At 44.2% G+C, this 26,459-nt stretch overlaps 1 protein-coding gene across 3 annotated transcripts; it reads right to left on the reverse strand.

Annotated features, from left to right (window-relative positions):
- Window positions 1-2,430: 2,430 nt before the first annotated feature.
- OAT (ornithine aminotransferase) lies at window positions 2,431-18,724 on the reverse strand. Of its 3 annotated transcripts, none has more exons than XM_030453357.1 (10): window positions 18,605-18,724; window positions 15,433-15,659; window positions 13,738-13,962; window positions 13,514-13,609; window positions 12,532-12,659; window positions 8,810-8,932; window positions 6,491-6,619; window positions 5,629-5,742; window positions 4,714-4,858; window positions 2,431-3,414 (listed from the first exon to the last, which is right to left on the reverse strand). In XM_030453357.1, the coding sequence occupies exons 2-10, from the start codon at window positions 15,629-15,631 to the stop codon at window positions 3,254-3,256; spliced, it is 1,320 nt and encodes a 439-aa protein (XP_030309217.1). In that variant the 5' UTR covers window positions 15,632-15,659; window positions 18,605-18,724; the 3' UTR covers window positions 2,431-3,253. The 3 variants fall into 3 exon arrangements, with proteins under 3 accessions (XP_030309217.1, XP_030309219.1, XP_030309218.1); XM_030453359.1 differs by lacking the exon at window positions 18,605-18,724 and adding an exon at window positions 17,709-17,827 and having other exon boundaries at window positions 2,495-3,414; XM_030453358.1 differs by lacking the exon at window positions 18,605-18,724 and adding an exon at window positions 17,694-17,827 and having other exon boundaries at window positions 2,495-3,414.
- Between the last annotated feature and the right edge of the window lie 7,735 nt (window positions 18,725-26,459).

Here is a 26,459-nt window from a genome sequence, read left to right on the forward strand (position 1 = left end):
AAGCATCCCCAGAGAAATGCCATTTTCACACTCTCATCTCTCACACAATCTCTAATACAAAGTATGAAAAGCACTTGAGCAATACTGGGAGGTAGAGAAAGGGCATTCTCTGAGCTTGCTTTTCTCACTTATTCACCTCCTACACAGTCATGATAAAAAAAAAAAAAAAAAAAAAACAAAAAACCCCACCAAAAGACACATTAAAAAACCCCCACAAAAAAAAAAATCCACAAAAAAAAACCCACCACAAAAACCCCATTTCATAATCTTTTATGGGATGTCTTATGTACTTTGCTTGCACATTGCAGAGTATAGATTACACTGATTTGTAAATTATTTTCAGTTTGGCCTCCTTCTAATTAAACTCTTCTCAGGACCAGCAGTTGGCAGAGATAAATACACTTGAGCAATATGTGGGACAAGTACAAACCCCAAAGCACTGAATTTCTGGCACTGAGTGGGTAAGGGCACTTTAGTCATCAACTTTTTTATTTTTTTTTTAAATAAAAGCCCTGAGGGAAACTTATAAGGCTAATTAAAATCCCAGACACCAAAATCAGAGGCTAATTCAGAAGCACATGAATCATACAAGCAGCTACATTTGGGTTTGGGAGGTTTAAGCCTTTGGCCATTCCTGCTGCCCCCCCCCTGACAACTGCTGAGATGTTTTTTTATTGTTGGTGAAGTGGAGGTTACCTGGTGACAGGCTCAGCCTCTGGGTTCCTCTCTTTGCTCCTGAATTCTGGACTTCTTCTGCCATTAAACCAAGCATTCAATAAACTCCTCACAGCTGAGGTTTCTGAGCTGTTTAGGCAGGGACTGTGCACCTACCTTCCTCACACAGGTAGCTGAGCCTATAGGAATAAATGCAGGGGCAAAGAGCTTTCAGGTTAAAACAGAAAACTCTTCAATTACATTATTAAATAAAGGCAATTTAGGATGATAGTTTTTGACTTGTCTTCAGGAAGGCCAGACATACCTTGTTTTTCAGAAGCTTGCAAAGAAACTGGATTCGTGAAGCAACCATAAGATGAATAAAAAGCCCAGAAATCAGTCAGCTGCAGAAAACAGGAAAAAAAAACAAAAACCTCTCAAGCTCTGAGAAGTCTTGGCCTAGCAAAACTGCAACCATAAAGTGGGCTGGACAACATTATTGCTCAAAATGATCACCAGAAACCAAAGAATTATTCTCAGTAACAGAGGATGGAAGTCAACATTTGACCTGCATGTAATTCTTGCCTATTACACAAACAAAAACTGGGGCCAAACAGCCTCAAAGTTGTTCTTCAAAATGATTTGCACAGAGGAGAGTCCAGGAAGACAGCCTAAGAGGTAAAAATATCACATTTGCTGCAAGAAAATCCAAACTACAGCACAGAATCCAAGCCATGTGAAGGAGTCCAGCTCTGCTCAGCACCAGTGAGGGCACAGGTGGAGCAGTGAATCCCAGGAGAACATTTCCTCTTGGGGAAAAAAAATATGAATTTTACCTAGAGAAGGAGCAATGCCTGAAACAGAAATAATAACAAACTTTAGGTTTGCAAAAGGCTGCTGCATAGAAGGAAAATAACCTGTTCTCCATGGCCTGGCAGACACTAAATGGGCAGAAAGAGAGCAAGGAGAATACAGTAGCAGATTTGCTGATAGTAAGGACAGGGAAGCACTAGAAGAAGCCTGGAGTCTTCTGTCCTTCAGCTCTTTGAGGTAAATAACTAAGCAATGACAGCTGAAAGATGGGGAGGGGAAAAGGTCTAATAATCTCCTTGGGTCCCTGCCAGCCTTTTTGGCTGCTAAGGATATTTTGGGGGTTACCTTTTGGTGTATGAAGGAACTCCAGCAAGTGCTGTTGACTTGATGGTTTCTTTCAATTTTTTCACTCCTTTCCAATCTGAGTCCATAAGCAGAGCTTTCAGAAATGCCAAACTTCTTTAGGCAGCACTTTTCTGCATTTTCTTCTTCTTCCTAACAGTCCCAGTGACACATTACCCCTTGCAACAATCAAGCCTTTCATCCTCAGCAGATGACAACTCCTTTTGTCTCACCCAAAACAAGGTAAACAGTCCTGTGACCCTACTAACCAGCAGACTGCTTTATTCCCATAAACTAAGTTGCCTTCACAAATACCACAGGATTATTTGCCACTTCCAATTACAAACATGTGACTGCATTTAACCCCTATGCTTGGCAAAGGGAATATTTTGCATTAACAGTGATTAATGAGGGTTTAGGCTCAGCTAAAACCAGCTCAGTGAAGAAACATGGAGAAAAACAAACAACCTAGGGCAAGAACAGCAGCCAACTCCACACTGCATAGAGAACACCATTTTAGCAGCATCCAAAGGCCCAAAGTGCAGAAGCACTCACCCTATAAAAACCCACAGAAGCTTCCATCTAGAAATGGATAAAAACACACAGCCTGCAAAGGCAACGTTTGCTGTGGCTTTGGGCAGAGGCAGCTGCAAGTTTTACTCTTTATGAATACAACTGTGGATTATAGTTGCACATGAATATATTTATTATTTTTTTTTTTTAATGCAAGGCAGGTTTCAATATCAGCATCCAGATTATCAAAAGTTTGATAAGGGTAAAAGCAGATCTATATGCTTTGATCTGGTTTACAAGATTGCAAAGCCAAACACTGGGACCAGGCTTGAAAACAGCATCTCTTGTCATACAATCAAAATATTTGACATACAGAACAGAGCTCAATGCTTTTCAGGCTCACCAGCACAACACCCACTCTGTCAAACCTTCAGCATTTGAAGGTTTTCCTAGCTACAAATGAGAAACAGAAATTCAGCCATAATGACAAGTGCTTGCATCCTACAGACACTTATCTAGGGACAAAAAAAGCCAAAGGTGGTATTTTGGAGAGTCATTTGAGAGTGCAAGACCACCCTTACTAATATATATATAAATTAGACTTTAGACTTTGGCTAAGACTTCCAACAATTAGCAGATTTCTACAGACACCTCCCCTCAAACATTTTGACTTCCCTGTTGAGTAGGTACACAACTAGAAGAGCAGAACCTCACTACTTTATCTCCAAGTATTCCCAGATTGGAAGCTCTTTAAAATCATTTTTTTTCTTCAGAGCCATTCTACTTTCAAGACACAGCTACAGCTTAGGAGTTAAGTCTTCTGAGATAAAAAGGATGAGAGATGCTTCCTTCAAAGAGCAGGCCTTCACCACACAGATTTCAGCACACCACCTTGGGTCAGTCAGCAGGAAGACTTTCAAAAGCTCTGTGTTCAGAAAGACAGGATGGTTTTGTGAATGATTTCAATGCACTCTCTGATTTCATCCTCCTTGATCACCAGGGGGGGTGCCAGCCGAATGATGTCCCCGTGCGTCGGTTTGGCCAGAAGCCCATTGTCCCGGAGCCTCAAACACACCTTCCAGGCATCATAGTCTGCAATCCAAGGGGAAAATAAAAGAAAAATAAAATAATAATTTAATAAAAAGACAAATTAGTGCAGGAAAAGCAGCACAGTTGTTGAACATGGTTACAACAGGGCCAGGTTGTAAACTCCTCACCATCCGGTGGTACAAAGATGAACCCAAAGATCATTTGTGTTCATTTTTAGTTCCTTTTGGGTTGATTTTGGGTTCCTTTCAGGTTCATTTTGGGTTCCTTTCAGGTGTCAAGAAGATGAGTCCACTCTTTTTGGTAGTGCCCAGTAACAGGACAAGAAATAATGGGTTTAAGCTGAAACACAGGAAGTTCCACCTCAACGTGAGGAGAAACTTCTTGACTGCGTGTGTGAGGGAGCCCCGGCCCAGGCTGCCCAGAGAGGTTCTGGAGTCTCCTTCTCTGGAGAATTTCCAACCCCACCTGGATGTGTTCCTGTGTGTCCTGCCCTAGGTGATCCTGCTGTGGCAGGGAGATGGACTGGGTGATCTCCAGAGGTCCCTTCCAACCCCTGACATTCTATGAGTCTATTACAGTGGTCACACACAGGAGCAGCTCCCCCAGATTTGCACTAAACAGGCAAGACTGCTGCAAAACTGCAATTTGTCTGACAAGACTCAAAGTTTGCCTCCAACTCACCAAGTTTTGCATCTTCACAGCTGAATGCTTCACTTGGATGAAGTTTAAAAAGTGAACCATGCACAGGAGAGGAAAGAGAACACTGTGACAGGGCTTCAGACCAGGCTATGTTTGTGCCTGGATTCCAGTGCCTCACATGAATGCCTTAGGAAATGACAATTATTGTCTGCTCTGGCTTTTAAGATGACTGTTGGGTTAATTCAAGGTGTTAATCCCTAGAAATCTGTTTTCAGTCATTAGTTTTTTCCTTCCTTGTACCCTCCAGCATTCACTGTCCCCTTCTAATTATCCTGGAACAACCAACCTCAGCCAATCCTTCTACAAGCTGACAGAAAGTAGCTTGGCCAGTGGTGTGGCCAGGTTTCTGGAGGTGAGGAAACAAAAGGGTATTTCTTGGGAGACTGTTTCACCGTCAGGTTTGAGCATTATCACATCATAAATAACTCCAATACTTTAAAAAATTGTTCAGACTTAGTTAAATATCCCTGGGTTTTAATAGGGAACAGTCATATGAATAAGTTTCCAGTAGTACTACATTACTACAGATCTGAACCCAAATAAGATGCCTTCTAAGCCAATCCCCTAATCACTAAATTACTTTCAATTCCAGTTAAAATACATTTTTTTTCATGCTATGATTGTGCAGTTACATCTCCTTACCTTTGGTTTCCCGAATTACAATGGCATTTAGTAGTCCTTTTCCTCTCACAGAAGTTACAATATTAGATGGGGTCTTCATGAGCTCATTTCTTAGTATGTTACCCATTATTTCTGCATTTTTAGCCAACTCTTCCTCTTCAATTACCTAAAGGAAAGTCAGAGCTACAGTCAGCCAAAGGACACTGCATTAATTTTAGGTACATTTTATGACATTGCAGTTGCTGAGATAGAAAAGCTGATGCATCCAAAGTGTCACTGCAAAGGCTGCACACCCAGGCAGAGCAGTGTTAAGTCTTTACTTATTCATTTTTACAGCAAAAAAGACTCTTTGGCATTTTATTCTAAATTAATTGCTTTCTATTTGCTGTTATCTACAAGTAAATGGTAAAACTCTGAAGACTCTTGATCTGCCCAGGTCCACATATGGGTAATGATGAGGTTGACAGACTTGTAGTTAATTCTGCAGTCACAGAATAATTAAACTATGGACTCTAAACAGAATATTTTACTGTCTTCTACTTGAGCTCCTGTAGCATATCTGTGTTACCAGGCTCACAGAGCAACAGCCTCTGCAGTATGGTGTAGGAAAACAAGCCAGTTTTAAAATGTCTTTGTGAAATTAGTGAAATAATTGTACCAAACTTGCAGAAGTTGAAACTTCCCCTAGACAAACTCTATTTTGGTCATTTACAACATTAAGACCATAAAATACACAGGATTAGGACACACTTTCAGCAAAAGGCTTTAGAATTTGGTGATCAATGCAAACAACCATTGCTAGTGCTGAGTCTTATTTAAAGCTAGATTTCAACTTCTAGCATAACAAATTGTATCATTTATTGAAGCAGAGATCATGGGGTCAGCATGCCACCCTTTTTCCTTTGGGATCTGAATGTTTGTTTAGAGCACACAAACCTCCAGTGCTGCCATGGCAACTCGACAAGCCAGTGGGTTCCCTCCATATGTAGATCCATGTTCACCAGGCTTAATGGTCAGCATAATTTCATCATCACAGAGAACTGCAGAGACCTAAGGAGGGGAGGAAGGACAAACAGTTCATGGCCACACAACTTTAGAACAGTGAACTAAAACCTGTCTGAAGCAAACTTTCCTCCAGGGCCCAGGAAAGGATAAATTTCAGTGCCTGGTGATAAATGATTTTTACATTCCCAACTCTGAAGCACATCTGAAAATCACCTTAATCAGCTTAATCCCTTAAATACACTCAGCTATGCTGTAACATCTAACATCTAACTACAGCTGAGGGGCATTTCTCCAAACTGAGTATAATTTCCAGAGTTCAGGCTTCAATACTCTGTTTAACAACTCAGAAATAGCTTCAATGGGCCAAAATAAGCTCCAGGCAGGTTGTAACCCCCAGCCTAATCAGCAGGAATTTAAGTCACTCCAAAGAGGATAAAATCAGTCATGTGGGATGCCAAACAAGTGAAATAATGTCAGTTGTACAGAAATAGCTTTATAATATATGTTAAAGACATTAGTTGGGTTTGTTTTGGTTTTCCCTTTAGAGAATTCATCTAAAATATCCATCACAGCAAGAGTGGGATAAATTGGTCTCCAGAGAGAGTACAAAAGAGTAACCAGTAATTCTAGAATGAAAGGCTGGCCACTTATTTTCCAGACAGGACAAGACCAAAGTGAAGAAAACAGATAGAAAAAAAAAATATATTCAATTCAAGGGCCAAAATACCTAAAAACTATTTAGATTGTCAGTGTTAATTATTTTAAAACCATTAATCACTGCACGGATACTCACAGGATACAAACCACCAGAAAGGGCCTTTCCAAGAAGAATTATATCAGGCCTCACATTTTCATGGTCAACAGCAAGCATCTTCCCTGTTCTGGCTAAACCAGTCTGGATTTCATCAGCAATAAAGAGAACCTTTGTAGAGACAAAAAAAGAGGAAAAATCCACACATAAGAGAATTCCTTTACCTCCTCTACACCTCCTGGAGACACACGTCCTTCATGAAATGGGAACATGCTGTCCTCTCTCCACCCCCATCTTTTTAGCACGTTTTTTTCTATGTAAGGAGTAACTCACACAGGGCTGGATTATTCCAACCAAACTCTACTTCTAATTTAACAATGAGTGGGGTTTCCAAAAAGTGAGGCTTAGATTACCTTTACTCCCAGTGCAGCATTCATACACCAGTTTCTGGAAGCTTCTGAGAAATGCCACCTTAGCAACTCTGCAGGTTTTGCAGTCTGATCTCCATGTGTCTAAATAATTCTGAGAACTAAACCCCAATTTTAAATCTTGTTTTCCTAAGATGTGCTGTTGTCCCAAGCTGATCTTCGTAAAGTCACTCTTACTTTTTGAGGCAATTATCAAACCAATTATGAAGGCAACTTTATTAATTATATGTCAATACCTTCACCCAAGGGTATAAAAGGATTTATGGGTAGCACTTTCAAATTAAGAATCAGAATTCTAACTGGAGCTGAGACCACTGATTTTTAAGTCAGGCAGGCAGCACAGAGGGCATAAAAACCTGTAAATTAGCAGACATTTTTTGTTGTTTTTTCACACTGTCCTGGTTTGGGCCAGGATAAAGGTGGTTTTCTGTTTCTGTACTTTTGCTTTTAGCTAAGTCCCTTGTAAGTAGTTGCATTTGCTGAAATTAACAGCAAGTTTCTCAGACAGTGTATGTGCTTCTAGGACTGATAACACTTGATGTTTATAGTTACTGCTAGAGACTGGTATGCAGGGCCAAGGACACTGCTTTCCTCAGCTCTGAGGAAAATATTTTACCGTCCAGGAGGACACAGAGGCCCCACCTGAGCCCTCCTTTGGGGAGGAACAGACAAGATAGATGCCAGAATTGACCAAACAGAGGATTCCATCCCATATACGTCACACTCAGTATAATTTGAGGCATCACGTGGGCCAAGCCAGATCTTTTCCTGATTTCCTGCTTCCCCTCCTTCACCCGGCATCCTAGAAGGATCCTGTCCGTTCGTCTGCCTGTGGTCCTGATCCGTGCCAGCCCATATCTGTGTGTTCCTGCCTCCGGTTCCTGACTGTTGCTGACCCCAGGATTCCAGCCTGGACTTTCCCAGGGCTGCCCTGCAGCCTCGGTGGTGACGTGAGAGTTATTGGGGGAGAGGGGGGAGGAATGTGGTTTCCATTTTCCTGTATATTTGTATATATTTAGTAATTTTTCCCTATTTACCATCACTGTTTTCATTAAAGTTGTGTGGTTTAGTTTCCAACCCATCAGTCTCTCTCCCTTATTCTCTCTCCTTCTCTATCAAGGAGAGAGAGAGATTAATAGAGAGCGTCTGTTATTCGGTTTAATTGCCGGGCCAGGGTTAAACCCTGACACACACTCACAAAAAACATGGCCTGGGCCTGTGGGAGAGCAAACTGGTCCTGGAATATGGCAACACAGAAGCCCACTTGTGAGATGCAGAAGTACCCAAAGACAACTGAAGGACATGGAACATCTTTCCACAGACACCAAATGCAAATCTGCACTAATACAGAATACAAACTCCACACCATTTTCAAAGTTAAGTGTTTCTTAGTAGAATTCAGGCAGGACCTAATATTCAGGAGTCAGGAATGTGGTATGAAACAGCTGAGAAAATGCTGTAAAAGCAAAACTGTAAGACTTTAAAAAAATATTCATAACCAGATGACCATTCTCTTCAGTGTTTCATTCTGAGTCTCATTACTGTTACTAACTCTTGGTAGTAACAGCAACAAGGTCCCTTTATAGCCATGGTAGAACCACACCAGTAACAAGCTCCTAAGCTCCTGGCCCATGAAGCTTTTAAGATGAAAAAGAAATTAAAAGAAGTTAATTTAAAATAAATGAAGCTTCAAGAACATTCATTAGGAAGTTAAATCACTGAAAGCAATAAGAAACAGTGAAAAACTTACACTGCTAAGAAGTACTTCCTGATAAGGTATTGTCAGGAAATAGAAGTATCTCTACCCTGTTCCACTGAAAGCAAAGGAAATGATTAAATAGTACATGAAGCTTTCAACCTTGCATTCAAGGATGACCTTACAAGATATGCCAGTAAACTCAGTGTGTAATGTTCAAGCCACCTGGTTACTCACATTGTGTTTTGTGCAGAGGTCCCTCACTCCTGTGAGATAACCTGTGTCAGGGACAACCACACCTGCTTCACCCTGGATTGGTTCAACCATGAAAGCTGCAACGTTGGGATCTTGAAGGGCCCGCTGTAAAAATGGAGAGACAAAAAGAAAGAAAGAAAAAAACCCATATTTTTAGTCAGGTCACATTTAGAAAGTATGGAGATGGACACATACAGAGCCCAGCTCTAAGCATGGTGTTCTGCCTGAAGTGATGAGAACACTATTCATGTCAGGCAGTTATCCCTGAGTGCCATTTCATTCCTGACCCAGAAGCAATTAAAAATTGCAAACCCAGACAAGCAGATTATGGGATCAGATCAGAAACGACCTCAGAAATACACTCAGTTTTGCATTACCCCATACAAGACAAACAATTGCTCAACATTCCACTCAAGCAAAAATGAACGGAGGCTCTCCAGGAGAATTTTGTCACCTTAAAGCAAAGTCCACAGCCACATTCTGAAAGGTTTAGAAATCCATGAGACTCGAGAGATGTAATGATTCCCAGCATGAACTTACTACAGCTTTTCTCAGTATTGCCCCATAAACAGGAGGAATTCAGTTATCAGTTTGAGGGCCATGGATCTCAGTTTCAGGGCCCTGGAGCACGTTCAAAGCACATTCATAGAATCGGACAGGTTGGAAAGGACCTCTGAGATCATCAAGTCCAACCCTTACTCCACTACTACAGAGTCAAGAGTCTCTCTAACATATAGAGCTCCCCCTCCACCTCTCCTACCCTGCCTGTCCCTTCTGAAGAGCCTGTAGCCACCCATGGCAGCACTCCAGTCATGGGAGTCATCCTACCACATTTCTGTCATAGCTTTCCTGCTGCACAATGGCTCCCAGCTCCTCCTGTTTGTTGCCTATGCTGTGTGCACTGGTGTACATGCACTTCAGCTGGGCTGTTGATTTGGCTCTTAACTTGGGCTGTCCACCCTTGGACTCCTTTCTGGAGAGCCCAGTTTCAACCCCACCTCCCTTCAAACCTTGTTTAAAGCCCTCCTTATCAGCCCTGCCAACTTATAGGCTAGAGTCCTTTTGCCCTTGCTATATAGATGAAGCCCATCTGGTTGGAAGAGAATAGCTTTGGCCCATGCTCATAAAAACCCAAGGTTCTGCTGGTGGCACCAATCCCTTAGCCACCTATTGATATGATAGGTTTTCCTGCTCCTCTCCTCATTCATCTCTGCTACTGCAGGAATTGAGGAGAACACCACCTGTGCTCCTGACCCATCAACTAAACAACCCAGTGCCTTGAAGTCCCTTTTAATTGTCTTAGGACTTCTTCCATTAATGTCATCACTGCCAGACTGGACTACCAACAGTGTATAATAATCAGAGGGCTGAATTAGCTGGGGGAGTCTCCTACTAATATCCCTCACCCAGGCCCCAGGAAGGCAGCAGAGCTCCCTGTGGGATGGGTCCGGTCGACATATAGGGCCCTCAGTTCCCCTCAGAAGGGAGTCACCAACTCCAACTCCCCTTCTTTTTTAATTTGTAGCTGTAGTTGTAACCCGTCTGGTAGATGGGGGGCAAACAGGAGACCTTCCAGACAGATCTTCCTCTTGTCTGTCCTCTGCCTGATTCTCTGAGCCCAGGGCCTCATCTCTGTTCTCGAAGGGCACCCGGGGGGATGGTGGGGGTTGGGAGGGGATTCTTTTGCCTCTCCGATGAGGGACCTGTTTCCATTCCCTCCCCTTCACCTGGTTTGCTCCAACTGCCTGATAGCAGCAGGGACAGGGCTTCACTGTCTCCTTCTGGACTTCTTTTGGGTTAGAAAGGGTGTGACTCCACCAGTCAATTTCCCTTTCACTGTCCCTAATACTTTTTAGTCTCTCTACTTCCTACTTGAGCTCTGCCAGCAAGGCACAGCAAGTCATTCCCCTGCTCACATCGCACTCAGACCCCACTCACACCATCCTCTGGTGCTAACACCAGGCTCAGACACTCCACACAGCCAGAGGCCTGAACAGCTACACCCCTCTTGCTGTCCCTCTGAGGGGTTCCATCTGTGTGGATACACCCTGCATCTTAACAGCACCAGGTTTTGCTTTTTTGGAGACCATTGCTCCTTCAAGAAAGCTGGGAAGTGGCTGTGCCCCTCCTGCTCGCCCTGCCTGCGCGAACTGCCTCACGAACTGCCCTGCCACGTACCTGTTTCCCTGCTCCTGTTACTGCCTCAGGAACTGCTGTGCCAAGTTCCTGTTTCTCTGCTCCTGTTACTGCCTCAGGAACTGCTGTGCCACGTTCCTGTTTCTCTGCTCCTGTTACTGCCTCAGGAACTGCTGTGCCACGTTCCTGTTTCTCTGCTCCTGTTACTGCCTCAGGAACTGCTGTGCCCTGTTCCTCTTTGCCTGCTACTGTTCACCGCGTTCCAGGTCACTGGCGCTCCTCACAGCCCTTTCTAGCCGTCTGGGCAGTGCTGGGTGCCACCTCCTTATCACCTCATGATTGGCCTCACCTGAGGCCACCAAAAGAAGGTGGGGCAGCTCTTGGCAGCCCTTTATATCCCTCTGGGCAGTGCTGGGTGCCACCCCCTTATCACCTGGCTGATTGGCCTCACCTGAGGCCACCAGCAGAAGGTGGGGCAGCTCTTTGATGCCCTTTCTATCCCTTGGCAGTGCTGGGTGCCACTCCCTCATCACCTCATTGATTGGCCTCACCTGAGGCCACCAGCAGAAGGTTCCCTGAAAGCCACTAAATGCTTACAGACCTTTCACAATAGGCAGGCAGCCTTACACAGCCTCAAATCCGAGTAAGTTTTTCCACACTGGGACTCTAATCCACTGAAAGACCTTTGTTACCTCTAGTCAACCTCCTAGGAGGCCAAGCATCCCTGTTGTCTAAACCTTCCAAACTCTGCCCACGAGTCACTTGCACTAAGCAGCCCCAAAAGGCACAGAGGATTAATCAGCTTTTCACTCCTGGAGACAATGGATCCAGGGGATGGAGAAGTAGCAATGGGAATGTTCCTAGTGCTTCAGGACTATCTGTGTTTGGCTGGAACCCTCTTGTCTCCCAAGTCCCAAGCCCAGCACCCTATGGATGCCATCAAGCACCATCTACCCTTTAATACCCAGTCCCACATTATAAGGTTGGCAAATTTTAGTCTAAATAAGATTAACCCTCTCCAACAGCTGGACAAGATGCACCTCAGAAAACATGGGAAATAGCAGAATCACCAGTAGCTTAAGCAAAAGACCAGCCTAGCATGGTTTTAAGGATGTTGTGAAACTGGAAAGACTCGTTTGCAACTCCAGTGCATCCCACTCATCTGGTCATTGGAGAACGCACAGCACTTCTGAGGAAAGTAGGTAAAGTTAGGGGTTTCAGAACACAAGTCCTGACTTTGGAATGTTTTCTATTGCTCTAAATTCCCTTACAGTTTATTTCCTACCCTCTTTTTATACCTTAAACATCTTAGTGATGTGGGAAACAAAACTGATTGAGTGGTTTTCCTTTTACATCCTCAAGTAAAGCTGAAAATCCAAACCAAAGCAGAATCTACACACATCTATCCATAATCATAACAAATATAGTCTTGATCTACATCTAGATACATGTATCTCCATGCCAAAGCAGCTATTTCAAAGGATAAACCTCTGACCTTCCTGCCTTGCTATTTACCAAAGAGACCCTGTGAAATGATTGCTCAGAAAAGAACTAAAATTGCCAAATACCTCAAGGGCTGGTAGGTCATTGTATGGAATCAGTTCAAAGCCTGGCATAAAGGGTCCAAACCCATCATAGCTGGATGGGTCAGTAGAGCTGGAGATAGCAGACATGGTTCTGCCCCAGAAGTTGCCAGCTGAAAAAAAAAATTAAAAACAAAAAAAAGAGTTGTGTTTAATGCTAAATTCTGCAGAAGAAAACCACTAGCAGGGAAAGTCTAAGAGGGAAGCAGGCTCAACCCAAATGTGCAACCTATGAGAGGGGTGGCAGCAATTCAAGGAATTTATTCAGAGGAAACAAATATAAAAAACAACCAGTTAGGAATAAAAAGATTCTGCACTTTAACACCTAAGCAGTGGTTACAAAAACATGGAGGGCTGAAAGCACTTTCCATGTGACTTCAAGCACTTGTTAATTTTTGACAACTAAAAGGGTTAAGTAGTACAAATAAATTCCAGTTTATATATTCACCTATTGTTTCTAAAGCTTTATGAAGCACCTTATTAACCATGGGTTCCTTTCTGGACTTAAATTCATCCTTGCAAAACCAGACATTACCAGCAGCTCCTGACAAAGCACAGCTAGAATTTATTGTAACTATTTAAGTTTAAAAGAAAATAGCCCAAAGGATCCACAAAATACTAAGTCAACAGGACATATTTAAGACTGAACTTCACAATATAGAAGGAAGCAGTCAGTCAACCTTAAGGGGTTATCAGATATGTATCAACTGCAGATATATAACAACATAACCTGTTAAAATAAACTATTAAACTATAAACTAACATATAAACTAACTATAAACTAGCATAAACTATTAAAATGTCACAGGTTAGAGACCTTCAGCAGACCTGATACAGTGAAGAGTGAAACAATAAAAATACTGCAAAGTAATCACCTCAGCCATAGAAGAAAAACAGAGTGCTACAGCCAAGGTCTGGAGCTCTCTTCCTCACTGATCCCTCACCTTGGAAAAGACACTTTACATACCTGCAAAAATAATTTTGGCTTTGTATTTTGGAACTCCTTTCACAGTGTATGCCCATTTCCGAGCCAATTTACAGGCAGTTTCTCCAGCTTCCACTCCTAAAGCATCAAGAAACAGCATTACCACCCATGTCCATGAGACAGACCATTGGTGCAGTACCAAAACCGTTGAATCTCACAGACAATAAATAAAATAGAAATAAAAATGTAATTTATTTTTTTTTTACCTGTGTTCATGGGAAGAACTTTGTTATAATTGAACATTTTGGCAACAAGCTCCTCATATTCCCCAAGGACATCATTGTAGAATGCTCTGGATGTGAGGGTCAGCTTTTCAGACTGAGCTTTCAGAGCATCCACTATCTTTGGGTGACAGTGGCCTTGATTAACAGCACTGTAAGCACTCAGAAAGTCAAAATACTTTCTACCTTCAACATCCCACACATAAACACCTAGGAAAACAAAGGTGTGGTCAATGCACAAAGGTACTAAAAGGTAAAAGCTAAGAGCTACAACACAACATGGTTAGATATAAATGGTATTCTCACTATTCCTTAGGGAACACCTGGAAGACCCAATAATTTGGAAATAATCAGGTGGCAAGGAGGGTACAGCACAAATAAATGCCCAAGGAGGAATGAAGAAGCACTTCTCATATAAACCTGCCATTCCACTGAGTTTGTAAGTAATATGAGAATAATACTGCCCCTTCAAATCCCTCCTTTGGGTTCTAAGAAGCAGATGGAGAAGAATAATGTTGTAAGAGAACTGAAAAGAACTGTAGGTCATAAAAGAAAGAACAAAACCAAGTAAACCCAAATAGTCTCAAAACTTGAGAGACTGACACGATGTCAAACTGATGTAGAAAAACTAGAGGATCACTATGCTGGTTTCAATATAAACTCATAGAATTAAGTCTGCAGAGCACAAAGGACCCTCCAACATCATCAGAGATCAGAATAAATGTAAATTAAACAACACAGCAACAGTAGAGATGGACTTAAATAGGGCTTCAGTGCACCTTTTCATGGTCACATTAACATTAAACCTTTCCACAAAAGGTAACCTCTACAACACAACATGGTCAGATATAAATGCTATTCTCACTGCTCCTTAGGGAACACCTGGAAGACCCAATGATTTGGAAATAATCAGGTGGCAAGGAGGGTACAGCACAAATAAATGCCCAAGGAGGAATGAAGAAGCACTTCTCATATAAACCTGCCATTCCACTAAGTTTGTAAGTAATATGAGAATAATACTGCCCCTTCAAATCCCTCCTTTGGGTTCTAAGAAGTAGATGGAGAAGAATAATGTTGTAAGAGAACTGAAAAGAACTGTAGGTCATAAAAGAAAGAACAAAACCAAGTAAACCCAAATAGTCTCAAAACTTGAGAGACTGACATTATGTCAAACTGATGTAGAAAAACTAGAGGATCACTATGCTGGTTTCAATATAAACTCATAGAATTAAATCTGCAGAGCACAAAGGACCCTCCAACATCCTCAGAGATCAGAATAAATGTAAATTAAACAACACAGCAACAGTACAGGTGGACTTAAATAGGGCTTCAGTGCACCTTTTCATGGTCACATTAACATTAAACCTCTGCACAAAAGGTAACAGAAGAAGCAAAGTTGCTTGGAATTTTCTTACTGAGTTACTCTGAATTATTAAGATAATCAGAACTTAGTACTCTTCCAGATAAATCATTTTAGAGAGAGGACAATTTTATCAGGTAGCCTTATAAATACCAATCTAGTTCTCTGACCAGCAAATTAGTCTTTATTTCATCAATTATCTCAACCCCACCCCCCAAAGAAAAAACAAAATCCCAGAGGTTCAGAAATTACTTGGGTCAAGATCACTATGTCATGATTCCATGTAAAAACACACACCCAGGGAAACCTAAATAAAATACCTTTTCCTCTTTCCAGAGCCACAGGCAGGGGGTGGTAGTTGTGGGCACCATATTTAGCCTCACGTTCAAATATGTATTCAGAGGAGGCAGAGCCCTGAAGGGTTTTCTTTGGAGCAACTGAGGCAGCAGAACTCAGGGAAGCCTGAGCACCTCGACAGAGAGCAGCAAGGCTCTGAGGGTGGGTGAGCTTGGAGAACATGGCTGACTTCAGGGAAGCTGCTGCAGATCTAGGGGAGGAAAAAGCAAAAAAAGCAAAAAAAAAGTTAATCATGAGCACTAAGAATACTTCAGAAGAAATGCATGACACAAATGAAGTGGTTTTCCTGCCAAGATTACAGATTACTCAACTCTGCAATTCAGTCAAGGAGCCTGTATACAAGAAGTAGAAATGAATATGGTTTTAACCTCAAATAAGTGGTTTTTTCCTATTTTAGCATATATTCACAGTAATGAATAGAAAATTCAAATGTGTGACTTGCCAAGTCTCTGAACTAGTCACACAATTTTTCCTCTAAGGGCTCTTCTTTCATTGTGCCTAGCATGTCTAGATAAATTCATATAAACTACAATAAACTTATCAAACTTCTGGTGCTATTAAATTACCTTTCCTCTCACAAAGATGTCCAGAAGACAAATCTTACCACAAAATCAGAAAGCAAATAATACAAAACCAGAAAGAAGCACCTGACCCAAATGATGTTAGTTAAAGAATATTATCAGATTTGGGTAGTTTTAACTGAGGTCAGCTTTAAGAAGCAAAATCTGTGACTTTTTGTATAAATTGCATTCTTTATATAATGTTGCCAGCCCCACAGGAAGCTTTCACTGTTAGTAGCATTTTAAGACCATTAAAAAAATAAACATTAACAGTAACACTATACCATGTTAATGATCCTTATAGAACCCTGTCTTCTTTTAGTCAAAATTTCCCCTGAATGTACAAATTCTGCTAAAAATCTAAGGAAAAGCTGAAGGTAGAATTTTGTGAGACAAATGCACTTGTGTTTCCTCCCTGTGGCTTCACCTCAGTCAACACAAAGCTCTGCAATACTCCTGAGCAGGGAAACTGAGCTGGGATTTCCAAAGCAGCTGGAACAAACTTTCCTGAGAGCACAGAAAAGTGGGGACAGCAGAAAGCCACACGAGGGCTTTAGCAAGAGTTCTCCAGCCCTGACTTTGCAGAACATCCCATGTATAAAAGGACCAAAAAGAAAGGACACAGACTGCAATGACAAGTACTCTGATCACCAGGTGCAGCCTCCTTTGTAACCTACTCCAAAAAGCTGAGTAACCTCAACACAAGAAAAGCAAAACTTAAAATATACCCCTGAAATACCAACAGGGGGAGGCAGGGATGGTTTACACAGAGGTGCTGCTCTCATCTCAAGCTGCTTGCAGAGGCAGAAGTATTAAGTCATGGATTTGTTTTTCATTTCTTTTGGAAAAGGTCTGCAGAGGGGATGGGACACCTTAAACAGAGAGGCATTTCTTTCCACAGACTCCTCAGATGTTTCACTGCTGCTCCTCACTTCTCAGCAACACCACTGAAACCACCCGGGCCACACAAGTCCTTTGGATCTTGTTCCAGCAAAAGGTGATGGAAAACTTCTTAACTCTGGGCATTTTGCCAGCTATCATCAATGCTGTTAAAAATTAGTCACTGGTGTTGATAATTTTCAAGACCATTATTCCAAGATTTTGCAAGTAAAAAAGACAAAATCCTTCTCTGTTTGAGAACAGCTTTTCACAGAAACTCAGCTCAGCTGCATCACTCGAGATTACAGCTTGCTGAACTCCTCCAATTCACTGAGTTTTTGATACCCTGTCCCCTGACACACCTCATGGCAGAGCAGCTAATTCTATCACGAGCTTCTGTGTTGCTGGAAACTTTCCAGACATTCCAGAAATGAAAGCTGTAAAGAAATGAAACTCTCCTACTTTTCTGCATGAAGAATTACAAACCCCTAGTTTGAGGGTCTTCTTTTACTTCTTTCAAGCTGGAATATCTTCACTAGAAGCTTTTAAAAGCCATCCATGAGGAGAAATGTCCTGCAAATTATGCTACTGAGGAGACATCATGTTAACTGAGGCATGGGAGGTTACATGGAATAGGGCTGAGTGAAGCTGGGAATTATGGATGGATCTGGAGTTATAAGATGAAGAAAAACTTGGTTTTGATGAGCAAGACAAGGTGAACAGAAATTTCAGAAAGGAGCAGGGAAAAAAAAAAAGCCACAAAGACAAAACAAACAAACTCAAACCTGAAAGCTTATTACCAGCCTTGAGGAAGTGAGAAATATGACCATGCCCTGCAGCATGCAGTGCTGGAATCAGAAGGCAGGGCTTTTTCCCCAGTGGAAAAGGTCTTGCATCAGCATAGAAGAGCTACTCAAAGCACAGCTGTGAAACAGATTTGAATAACTTCACTCAGCTGCTAAGCAAGCCCAGAGCACTGTCCCTGCAGACCCCACAGCTAAACTCAGTGGTTATAGGGAGCCAGTTCCTGGCATACACTGAAACAGACCCCGAGGTAAATGGGGGATATTGTCATACAGATGAAAACCACTCAGGGTCCTGCTGATAGAGCACACAAGAACCCTGCCACCCTGTGCCACCTGAACACGAAGGGGAGGAAGAGGACAAGAGGACAAACTACAGCAGGAGGGATGCCAGTCTGGACGTGCCAAACCACCTTCCCACATCAGAAACGGCTCAGGACCGAGACTGGCAGAGAAGAGTGACCCAGAATCCCAGGGATAAAACCCAGGAACCTTCTTACCATCCCAAGGCACAGATGCCACCCTCGGGCCACCACCACGGAGGGGCACAGAGGGGAAGGCGCCTCTCGGCCTCCAGAGCCCCCGGGGAGCGGCTGTCCCAGCCCCGGCTCCCCGCACAACGAGGGCAGACGGTGACCGAGCCCCGGCCTCTCAGGGACTCCATCCCCTTTTGCGGTTCCGTATCCCTCCACCTCCCCTTATCCCGAGAAGCAGCCGCCGTGCGGGGCAGCCCGACCCCTCCCGTTGCCTTGGCAACGGGGCCTGGCTGAGGCCTTGCCCGCGGGGCGGGGCCGCGCCCTCACAGCCGCGGGAGAAAACCCGGGGCAAGGCGATCCCGTCGGAGGCAAGAAGCTCCCCCAAGGCCCGTCCTGGCTGTCCCCATCGCTCTGTACCCGCCGGTCACCGCCTCCGCTGCCGCCTCTGCTGCTGCTGCTGCTGCTTCCCGGCCCGGAGCCCGCGGCGAAAAGGCGGGGGGGGCCCCGCCGCTGCTGTCACCGCTCCCCGTCTCGCCCCGCCCCTCGCCGCCGATTGGCTGCCTCCGCAAGGGGATCGCCTCCGCCGCCCATGCCCCCTTCTCCCATTGGTCATAACGCTCCCCTTCGGCGGCACACCCCGCCGCTCAACCAATCAAAATGGAGCCTCTCCATCAAGCCCCGCCCTCCGGGCTTTGGCTCGCTTCCCTCAGCACCGCCCCGCTCTCGCCTCAGCCTCAGCGCTTCCCTCGGGACCGGGTCGGGACCGGGTCGGGACCGGGTCGGGACCGGGTCGGGACCGGGTCGGGACCGGGGGGACAATTTTTGCAGCTGTATCAACGCCCTCCCCTGTCCGGGCCGAAGCCGGTTCAGCGGGTCGAGCCCCGCGGCTGTCCTGCGTGGCAGCAGCCCGCCCTCGGCCGCACTTTTGCTCCTTCTGGGAAATGGCTGTAAAAAAAAAATAAAATAATAAAATGGGTAGGTACTGGGAATGCTGTCCCGTGGCCTCCATGGAGGGCGGAGGTGGCTGTGGGTCCTTGGTGCTGGGAGTTTTAGGAGAGGTGGGGATGTGGGGAGCCAGTCTGAAGCTTACCCAAAAAATAAAATATATATAAAAATAATAGGGATTCACGGCGTTCTCTCATGGATTGATTCCTCACAGGGCTCCTGTGCCAGCTGTGCAGCCCTGTGTGTAGAATTCAGCTCCGTGGTTCCTCCGTGGAATGGTCTCACCCGTGGGATGGCATCGCTGGAGTTCGGATCTGCTCCTGCCTTCTGGAGACACAGAGAGGTGTGAGAGAGGCCCTGGGGTGCTCCCAGCTGGAGCTGGAGCTGGGAGCAGGGAGGTGAGGAGGACCAGGCTGTAACCAGCACAACCCTGACCTTTCCTCAGGCTGAATTACACTTGGACAGCAGGTTTTTAACCAGAAAATCTGGATATTCACAAGGAAGCATGAGGTGGGGTTGAGGCATCCCCACCAGTTCTCATCCAAAAGGCAAACACTGAGAGTATTTCACTTTTTATCTTACCCACATCACTAGGAAGGGGGGAAAATACACCCAAAAAATCAGCAGCAACGCTTCTGGGTGCCTCTTTTTACTCATGAGCTGGCCCAACAACCTTATCAATGCTGGAAAATAATTTATTTTTTCCACAAGGAAAACACAGCATCCTAGGTTGACAGCACAGAGAATTTGCATATCTTCCCCACACGCTTGAAAATACTCCTGAATCTTGTCATATCTTCTAAGCAAATTGCTCAAACTTTGGATGTGGCACTGCTTATGCATTTGGAGATCAGTGTCCTCAGAGAAAACCTTCCCAGTGTGCAGTCAGCTTGATGCATAAAAGGGTTGGGAGCAGAGCAGATGACACTGTGCTCTTTATGAACACCCACAGAGCTAATATATTAATGCTAATATATTAATGTCTCTTATTAGGCTGATGCTGCCAATGTGTGCCTTACATCTGCTGCCAAAGCTGAAGGAATAAAGCACCAAAAGGCTGTGCCCTGGGTGCTAAACTGGAAAGGACATTGCACAGTGGTGCCTGTGGAACAAATACATGGTTGGGCTGTGCCAAGTTGAGTCCAGTTATTATCTGGGAGCTACTGAAACCCCTTTATTTCTAACTAAGGGTAGGATCTATTTTTTTGTTTTGTGAAAGGCCTGAAATGTGAAGGCTGATAATAAGCACTGACCCTTCTGTTTTGGGTGTTATATTTGGTCCCAGTTCATCTCTGATGTAAGGAAAAAACAGCCTGGGTGGACATGGGCCAGGAGTGGCAATCTATGAATGAGCTCAGTGGGATTTTCCTGGGCAAGAAATACAGGTTTGAGCTTCCTTTTATTTTTTTTTAACTTTGGTATTTAATTATTGTGGTAGATAGCTTCTCAGTTTGCTGAAGTCATACTAGTGATGTCTCCTACCTGTTTAGCCACAAAAATGGGATACTTGGAGCTACATTCTCTTCATCTTTTGTGGGCTGAATTCTCACTCAGCTCCAGAGCAGCTTTTTACCTGCTGTGAGATTCTGTTTGTCTCAAGGACACTTCCAGCTGGTTTAGCTCCACCCAGCCACCACTTTTTCAGAGGAAACAGAAAAATGTAGAAAGGACAGAACTTGTCCAGAGGATCACACAGAGCACAGCTTGTGAGGAAAATAAGTATCCCATCTGCAATTACCTGAAAAATTAAACTAAGGGCAACCAAGATCAGTTGTTGAAGGGCTGAATCTTGGGTTCAGGCTCTGCTATGTGGAGCCAGAGCCATCCTGCCCTGAGAGGTGATTTCAGAAGCCAGGCATCCAGCCTGGATTTTCCTCCAGGAAAAACAGCCAGCATGTGCCCAAGTAAACACTGCAGATTTGGGGCTGAAATGCAGAGTTTCAAAAACAAACAAAAAACCCTCAAGCAAGAAAGGGCTTGCTTTCTTTTGGGTCCTGCAAGGAGAAGAAATAATTTAAAAAGAGGTCTATGTTCTCAAATGCAAACATAGTAAGGAGTGTCTTGATGCTACACATAAATGTATTTTTGATAGCTGCTGTGAGCTGGTTTTGAGACTTAAAAAATGAGGAGTATGAAATAAGTCTCAGCTGCAATGTGGTCATTCAACACTCCAGAGAGAGTGATCACATTTTATACAGCAACAGTGCAGCCCTTTTGTGGCTCCCTTTCTTTCCTCCTTTATTTTCAGCAGTTATGGTCAAGACACAGAAAACCCTGACTTTTCTTCTTCAAGTGCTAACAAGTTGGAATTTTAAGTTGTTCACATTGTGCACAGGGACAGACACTACCACAGATCTTGGAGCTGTTGCTCTCAGCTAGAAGGGGTATTTAAAAGCTGTGATTTTTTTAAAAAAGGAAAGCAGAAGCTTAATGTGGAATATTAAGTCACCTGCAGCTACCTGAAAGGCTCCACGTGACAGTGACTGAAACATGGGAAACAAAAGACATGAAATCTTCACATTTACAGTCATTTGCCCTGCAGAAAAGAAGAAAATCTTGACCTACTTGAGGAAAGAGGGTTATTATATTCATTCTGCTTACCCAGAAAATACAGTGTGACATGTAAGAAAACCATCATATTATAAGAAGGAACAAGTTAAGTCATGCCAGTTGTTAGGAGCAATTCTTCAGCTCTGTCTCTGGCAGGAATGCTCAGTGAAGTGGTGGGGAATTAGGCATGTGAGGAGACTGAGGAATTGCATCCCATTAATACTGTGGTTATTTAGAGGTAGGGCCAGCACAAGGGAACCACAGTCCTGACCTCCTCCTTGTGTGCTCCTGGGATTCCTCTGCTGCTCCTGGGAGATGCTGGAGGCCCTGGTGCAGGAGCAGGGTTGCAGTGCCCTTTATTGGCATGAAAACTGGGTCAGGTCTGATGCAGTGAGTGCCCAAAGTGATGTCTGGGCACAGGGCAGAGGTGGCTGAGCCTTTGATGTCAGGGTTGCTTCTTACCCTGCTCACAAGAAGAGTTCCTCAGCTCAGAGGCAGAACCAGAGCAGTCAGCAGCTTGGCTGGGGAGTTCATCCAAGGTTCAGATTCATAATTAGCTAAAACCAACACAAGTCTCCAGAGCTGGCAAAAAGGCTGTCCCAGCCCTCTTCCCACCTCTAGGAAAGCCACCCATGACTTTCAGGTCAATTCAAAGGAAGGGAGTGAGTGACAAGAAAAGCTGTCAGACTGGTGGGCACCCACAAACACCAAACAGGAGGTGTCAGCACAGGCATTGGGTGTTGGGACCTCATCAGAACTGACCTAACCTGAAATAAGGCTCCAACTCAGCTGATTCTCCACTTGTTATGTGGGGTGCTTAAAGATCCCCAGATTCTAAACCTGACAGCTTTTAAGATTCCCATTTGGCAAAGGCTGTGTATCTGTATATCCTCTCTTTTAAAATATAATCAATGTCTAAGGCTTCTTTCTTGAAATAATAGCAGTGAAATACACTTCCATGGTGAAAACTACCCCAGCAAATCAGTGTGTGTAGAAAGGAGTAAAAGCTGTTATTTGTATTGATCTTGTCCATGGAGCTGGTATCTCTGAAGGTCTTTCAGAGGCTGCTCAGGGAAAAACCATGGATCTTGAATACCTCTGCAGTGTTCCCATGTGCCTAACCCCCATGGAATGCCACATTTTTTAATTACATTTGATGTGTGGCATTACACAGAACCTAGAAAACGAGATCATAGGATCATAGAATCATAGAATGGGCTGGGTTGGAAGGGACCTCAGAGATCATCAAGTCCAACCCTTGATCCACTCCCACTGCAGTTCCCAGCCCATGGCACTCAGTGCCACATCCAGGCTCTTTTGAAATATCTCCAGACACAGAGAATCCACTACTTCCGTGGGCAGCCCATTCCAATGCCTGATCACCCTCTCCAGAAAGAAATTCTTTCTCATCTCCAACCTAAACCTCCCCTGGCACAACTTGAGACCCTGCCCTCTTGTCTTGCTGAGAGTTGCCTGGGAAAAGAGCCCAACCCCCCCCCTGGCTCCAACCTCCTTTCAGGGAGTTGTAGAGAGTGATGAGGTCTCCCCTGAGCCTCCTCTTCTCCAGCCTCAACACCCCCAGCTCCCTCAGCCTCTTCTCATAGGATCTGTGCTCGAGTCCCTTCACCAGCCCAGTTGCCTCCTTTGGACCTGCTCCAGCACCTCAATCTCTTTCCTGAGCTGAGGGGCCCAGAACTGGACACAGGACTCAAGCTGTGGCCTCACCAGGGCTGAGAACAGGGGCAGAATCCCTTCCCTGGACCTGCTGAGATGATCAGCTTGAGAAAGAAGCTAACTTGGGAACAGTGTTTGAGAGGAAAAATCTAAGGGGAATTGAGCTTTAATGGTTGTGCTACAGTAGTGAGCAAAGGCAGGGTTGTTACACATATTGTGAGTCAGGAACCACAAAAGAGCTCCTGTGAGTAGAACAACAAAGATGCCAACCAAGAGGCTAAAGCAAACCTGCAGTGTGCAGCTCATAAATTATTTGCATGCATCATTATCTTCCCAGAAACTTCTACTGTGTACACCATCAGAAATGGGGTCCAGACCCTGAGTTTTTCCATGTCAAGAAAGTGCTGGAATTTGAGGTGACTTCAGCTGCCACGGGGCCACACTAGAAAACAAACAAAAAAAAAATGTGTTCAGGTCTGGTGATGCAAGAACCCTGTTATCAGTTTTTCTTCAGGAGGATCTCACCCACCAAATATTTTGCCAGACGTCTGGTCTACCTGGGAGCTGTAAAGCTGCTGGAAATCAGACTTTGATCTCACTCATAACAGGTATGTGGGAGCAAAGCAACACTGCTCAGTCATTCCTGACTCACCTGACCACTGAGTGACCACTTCAGAGATCAGCTGCTCCATTTTGTGAGGCTTCTGATAAACACAGAATGGTTTAGGTTGGAGGAGACCTCCAAGATCATCCAGTCCAACCTTGACACGTGGGTACCTTGCCTCTCATGGGGGTTCTGAATGTGGCACTGAAGTGGTAAAACTGCTACAGGTGGTGTCTGGGGTGAGAGGAGAGGAGAGGAGAGGAGAGGAGAGGAGAGGAGAGGAGAGGAGAGGAGAGGAGAGGAGAGGAGAGGAGAGGAGAGGAGAGGAGAGGAGAGGAGAGGAGAGGGAAGAGAAGAGAAGAGAAGAGAAGAGAAGAGAAGAGAAGAGAAGAGAAGAGAAGAGAAGAGAAGAGAAGAGAAGAGAAGGGAAAGGGAAAGGGAAAGGGAAAGGGAAAGGGAAAGGGAAAGGGAAAGGGAAAGGGAAAGGGAAAGGGAAAGGGAAAGGGAAAGGGAAAGGGAAAGGGAAAGGGAAAGGGAAAGGGAAAGGGAAAGGGAAAGGGAAAGGGAAAGGGAAAGGGAAAGGGAAAGGGAAAGGGAAAGGGAAAGGGAAAGGGAAAGGGAAAGGGAGGGGAAGGGAAGGGAAGGGGAAGGGGAAGAGGAAGAGGAAGAGGAAAATCTGATGGCTGGAATCCAGCCCACAGTAACTTAATTTTGAAACACTTCATGGCATTTCCTACTGCAGACCTTCCTGGCTGACACCTGTGCTGCCATCAGGAGATGGGACTGATGCACTCCACAGCAATGACAAAAATAAACATTCCTCTTTCTTCTGAAGGAAAAGTTCAGGGAGCAGTAGAAGGGCTCTTGAGCTCTCCATCTGCCTGCTCCTTGCCTTGGACCATCACTGCCTCTCTCTAAATGCTCCTGCTTGATCTCCAGAAGGAAAAGCTCCACAGGTAGAAACCAGTGCATTCTATTCTCAGCTCAGGAACCCCTGTGTGTAGATAGCATTTATTTTATTACAGTTATTCTAGCAAATAATACTGGGGGGAGAAGGTTGGAAGGAGGGAATGTGGGAGGGAAGAAAAAGTCTTTGGTTTAATTTTCCATTTATGTGTTAAACAACAAATCATGTTGGTTTCCAAGGGAAAATTCTTGGTCACTGATATTTAGATGCATGTATTCTGTCTTTTACTCCTGGATGTACTTACTTGCTCAGTGTACTCTTGACTTTGCAAACCCAACTGTACCAGGCTGTTGGGTTTTTTTAATACAGCTAAACTGACATTTTTAACATTTCCCTAACTGTGCCATCCTGGTGTTTCCCCATGTACTTCCCTAATTATACTATTAAATAAAGTTTATTTCCAGAGTTTTTGTGGTTCATGGACCACTAGTAGTTCCTGTGAAGAGAGAGGGTACAAAACAAGAATTAAGGGGTTTTATCCAGAGGTAGGTTAAGGATTAAGGTTTTTTATCCAGACCTGTATGAATCAGGAGCTTTCTCTTCCTACAGCTGAAGCACAACCTGTGCTTTCTGGCTGTCTGAGCTCTTGCCACCCTGGAGGTGAGGGTCCAGAACCACTGCCCCAGCTGCCACTTTGTGTTCTGGAGAAGGAATGAAGTGAGGATGGAAGGAAAGCTCCACCTGGGGTTGCATGGCCCAGAATAATGGAAGTGGGAGCAGGCTGAAACTCAGCTCTGGGTGCACTGCAGGCACTGTTATCATGGACAACATGGTGGGAATGAGGTGGGTACTAACTTCCCTGCTCTTCTTGGAGCATTTGAGTTGAAAACTCTCTTTAATTGAAAAGAGATGCATTTATTTATTTAAATATTTGTTGATTTGGGTTGTGTGTTTTTTTTTTTTAACACGTGAGGCTGACTTGTGATTCTCTTTAACATTTATATTCAGCTGTGAATAAAGTCCATTTTTGTCTGTGCTTGCAACCCAGGATTGTTAAAGATAATGGACACTCAGCAGGGCATTTCCAAAAGTGTTAGCAGTGCAAATAGCATCATCTGGATGCTGCAGTGTTTGAAACTGCTATTTCCAGGACTGCTTGGAATTACAGATGTTCTGTATGGCCACTCACCCCATCCCTAACTAGAAACCAAAGAGGTCACCCACTCAAGCAGCCACCCCCTCGACCAAGCAGGAGGGGATGTGTCTGTCCAAAAGGCTTGGAAGTATTTAGCCAAAAAGACTTTGGTGGCTTGGGATCAGTGGCAGAAAACCTGCACTCCCATTTCTATACCTCCCCCTCCCAAGGCTGCACAAAGGGGAAACAGAGGATGTCATGTTTTCTGGAATTAATTGTAAATATTGTAAATCCAAGGCTGTGGAAGTGACTAAAGGGAGTGTTGGGAAAGGGGCTGGCATTCTCTAGGAATCAAGCCTTCAAATTTCCTATAAACCTCGAGTAGTTCTGCCAAAGGCAAAATTGCTGGCAAACCACAGAGCCTTGGAAAGCTTCATGAACAGCAACAGAGGAGGAG

This window comes from Calypte anna, chromosome 6 (genome assembly GCF_003957555.1).
Source record: "Calypte anna isolate BGI_N300 chromosome 6, bCalAnn1_v1.p, whole genome shotgun sequence".
NCBI classification, from domain to species: Eukaryota; Metazoa; Chordata; class Aves; order Apodiformes; family Trochilidae; genus Calypte; species Calypte anna.

Bases quoted from the DNA above. Each gene is read 5' to 3' on its own strand.
- OAT (XM_030453357.1), bottom strand. From the start codon at position 15,631: ATGTTCTCCAAGCTCACCCACCCTCAGAGCCTTGCTGCTCTCTGTCGA. The intron at 4,859-5,628 runs GTTTGTGTGCTC...ACTTTCCTTTAG, and splicing joins TTGCCATGGCAGCACTGGAG to GTAATTGAAGAGGAAGAGTT. The intron at 3,415-4,713 runs GTAAGGAGATGT...CTTGGATTGCAG, and splicing joins TGTAATTCGGGAAACCAAAG to ACTATGATGCCTGGAAGGTG.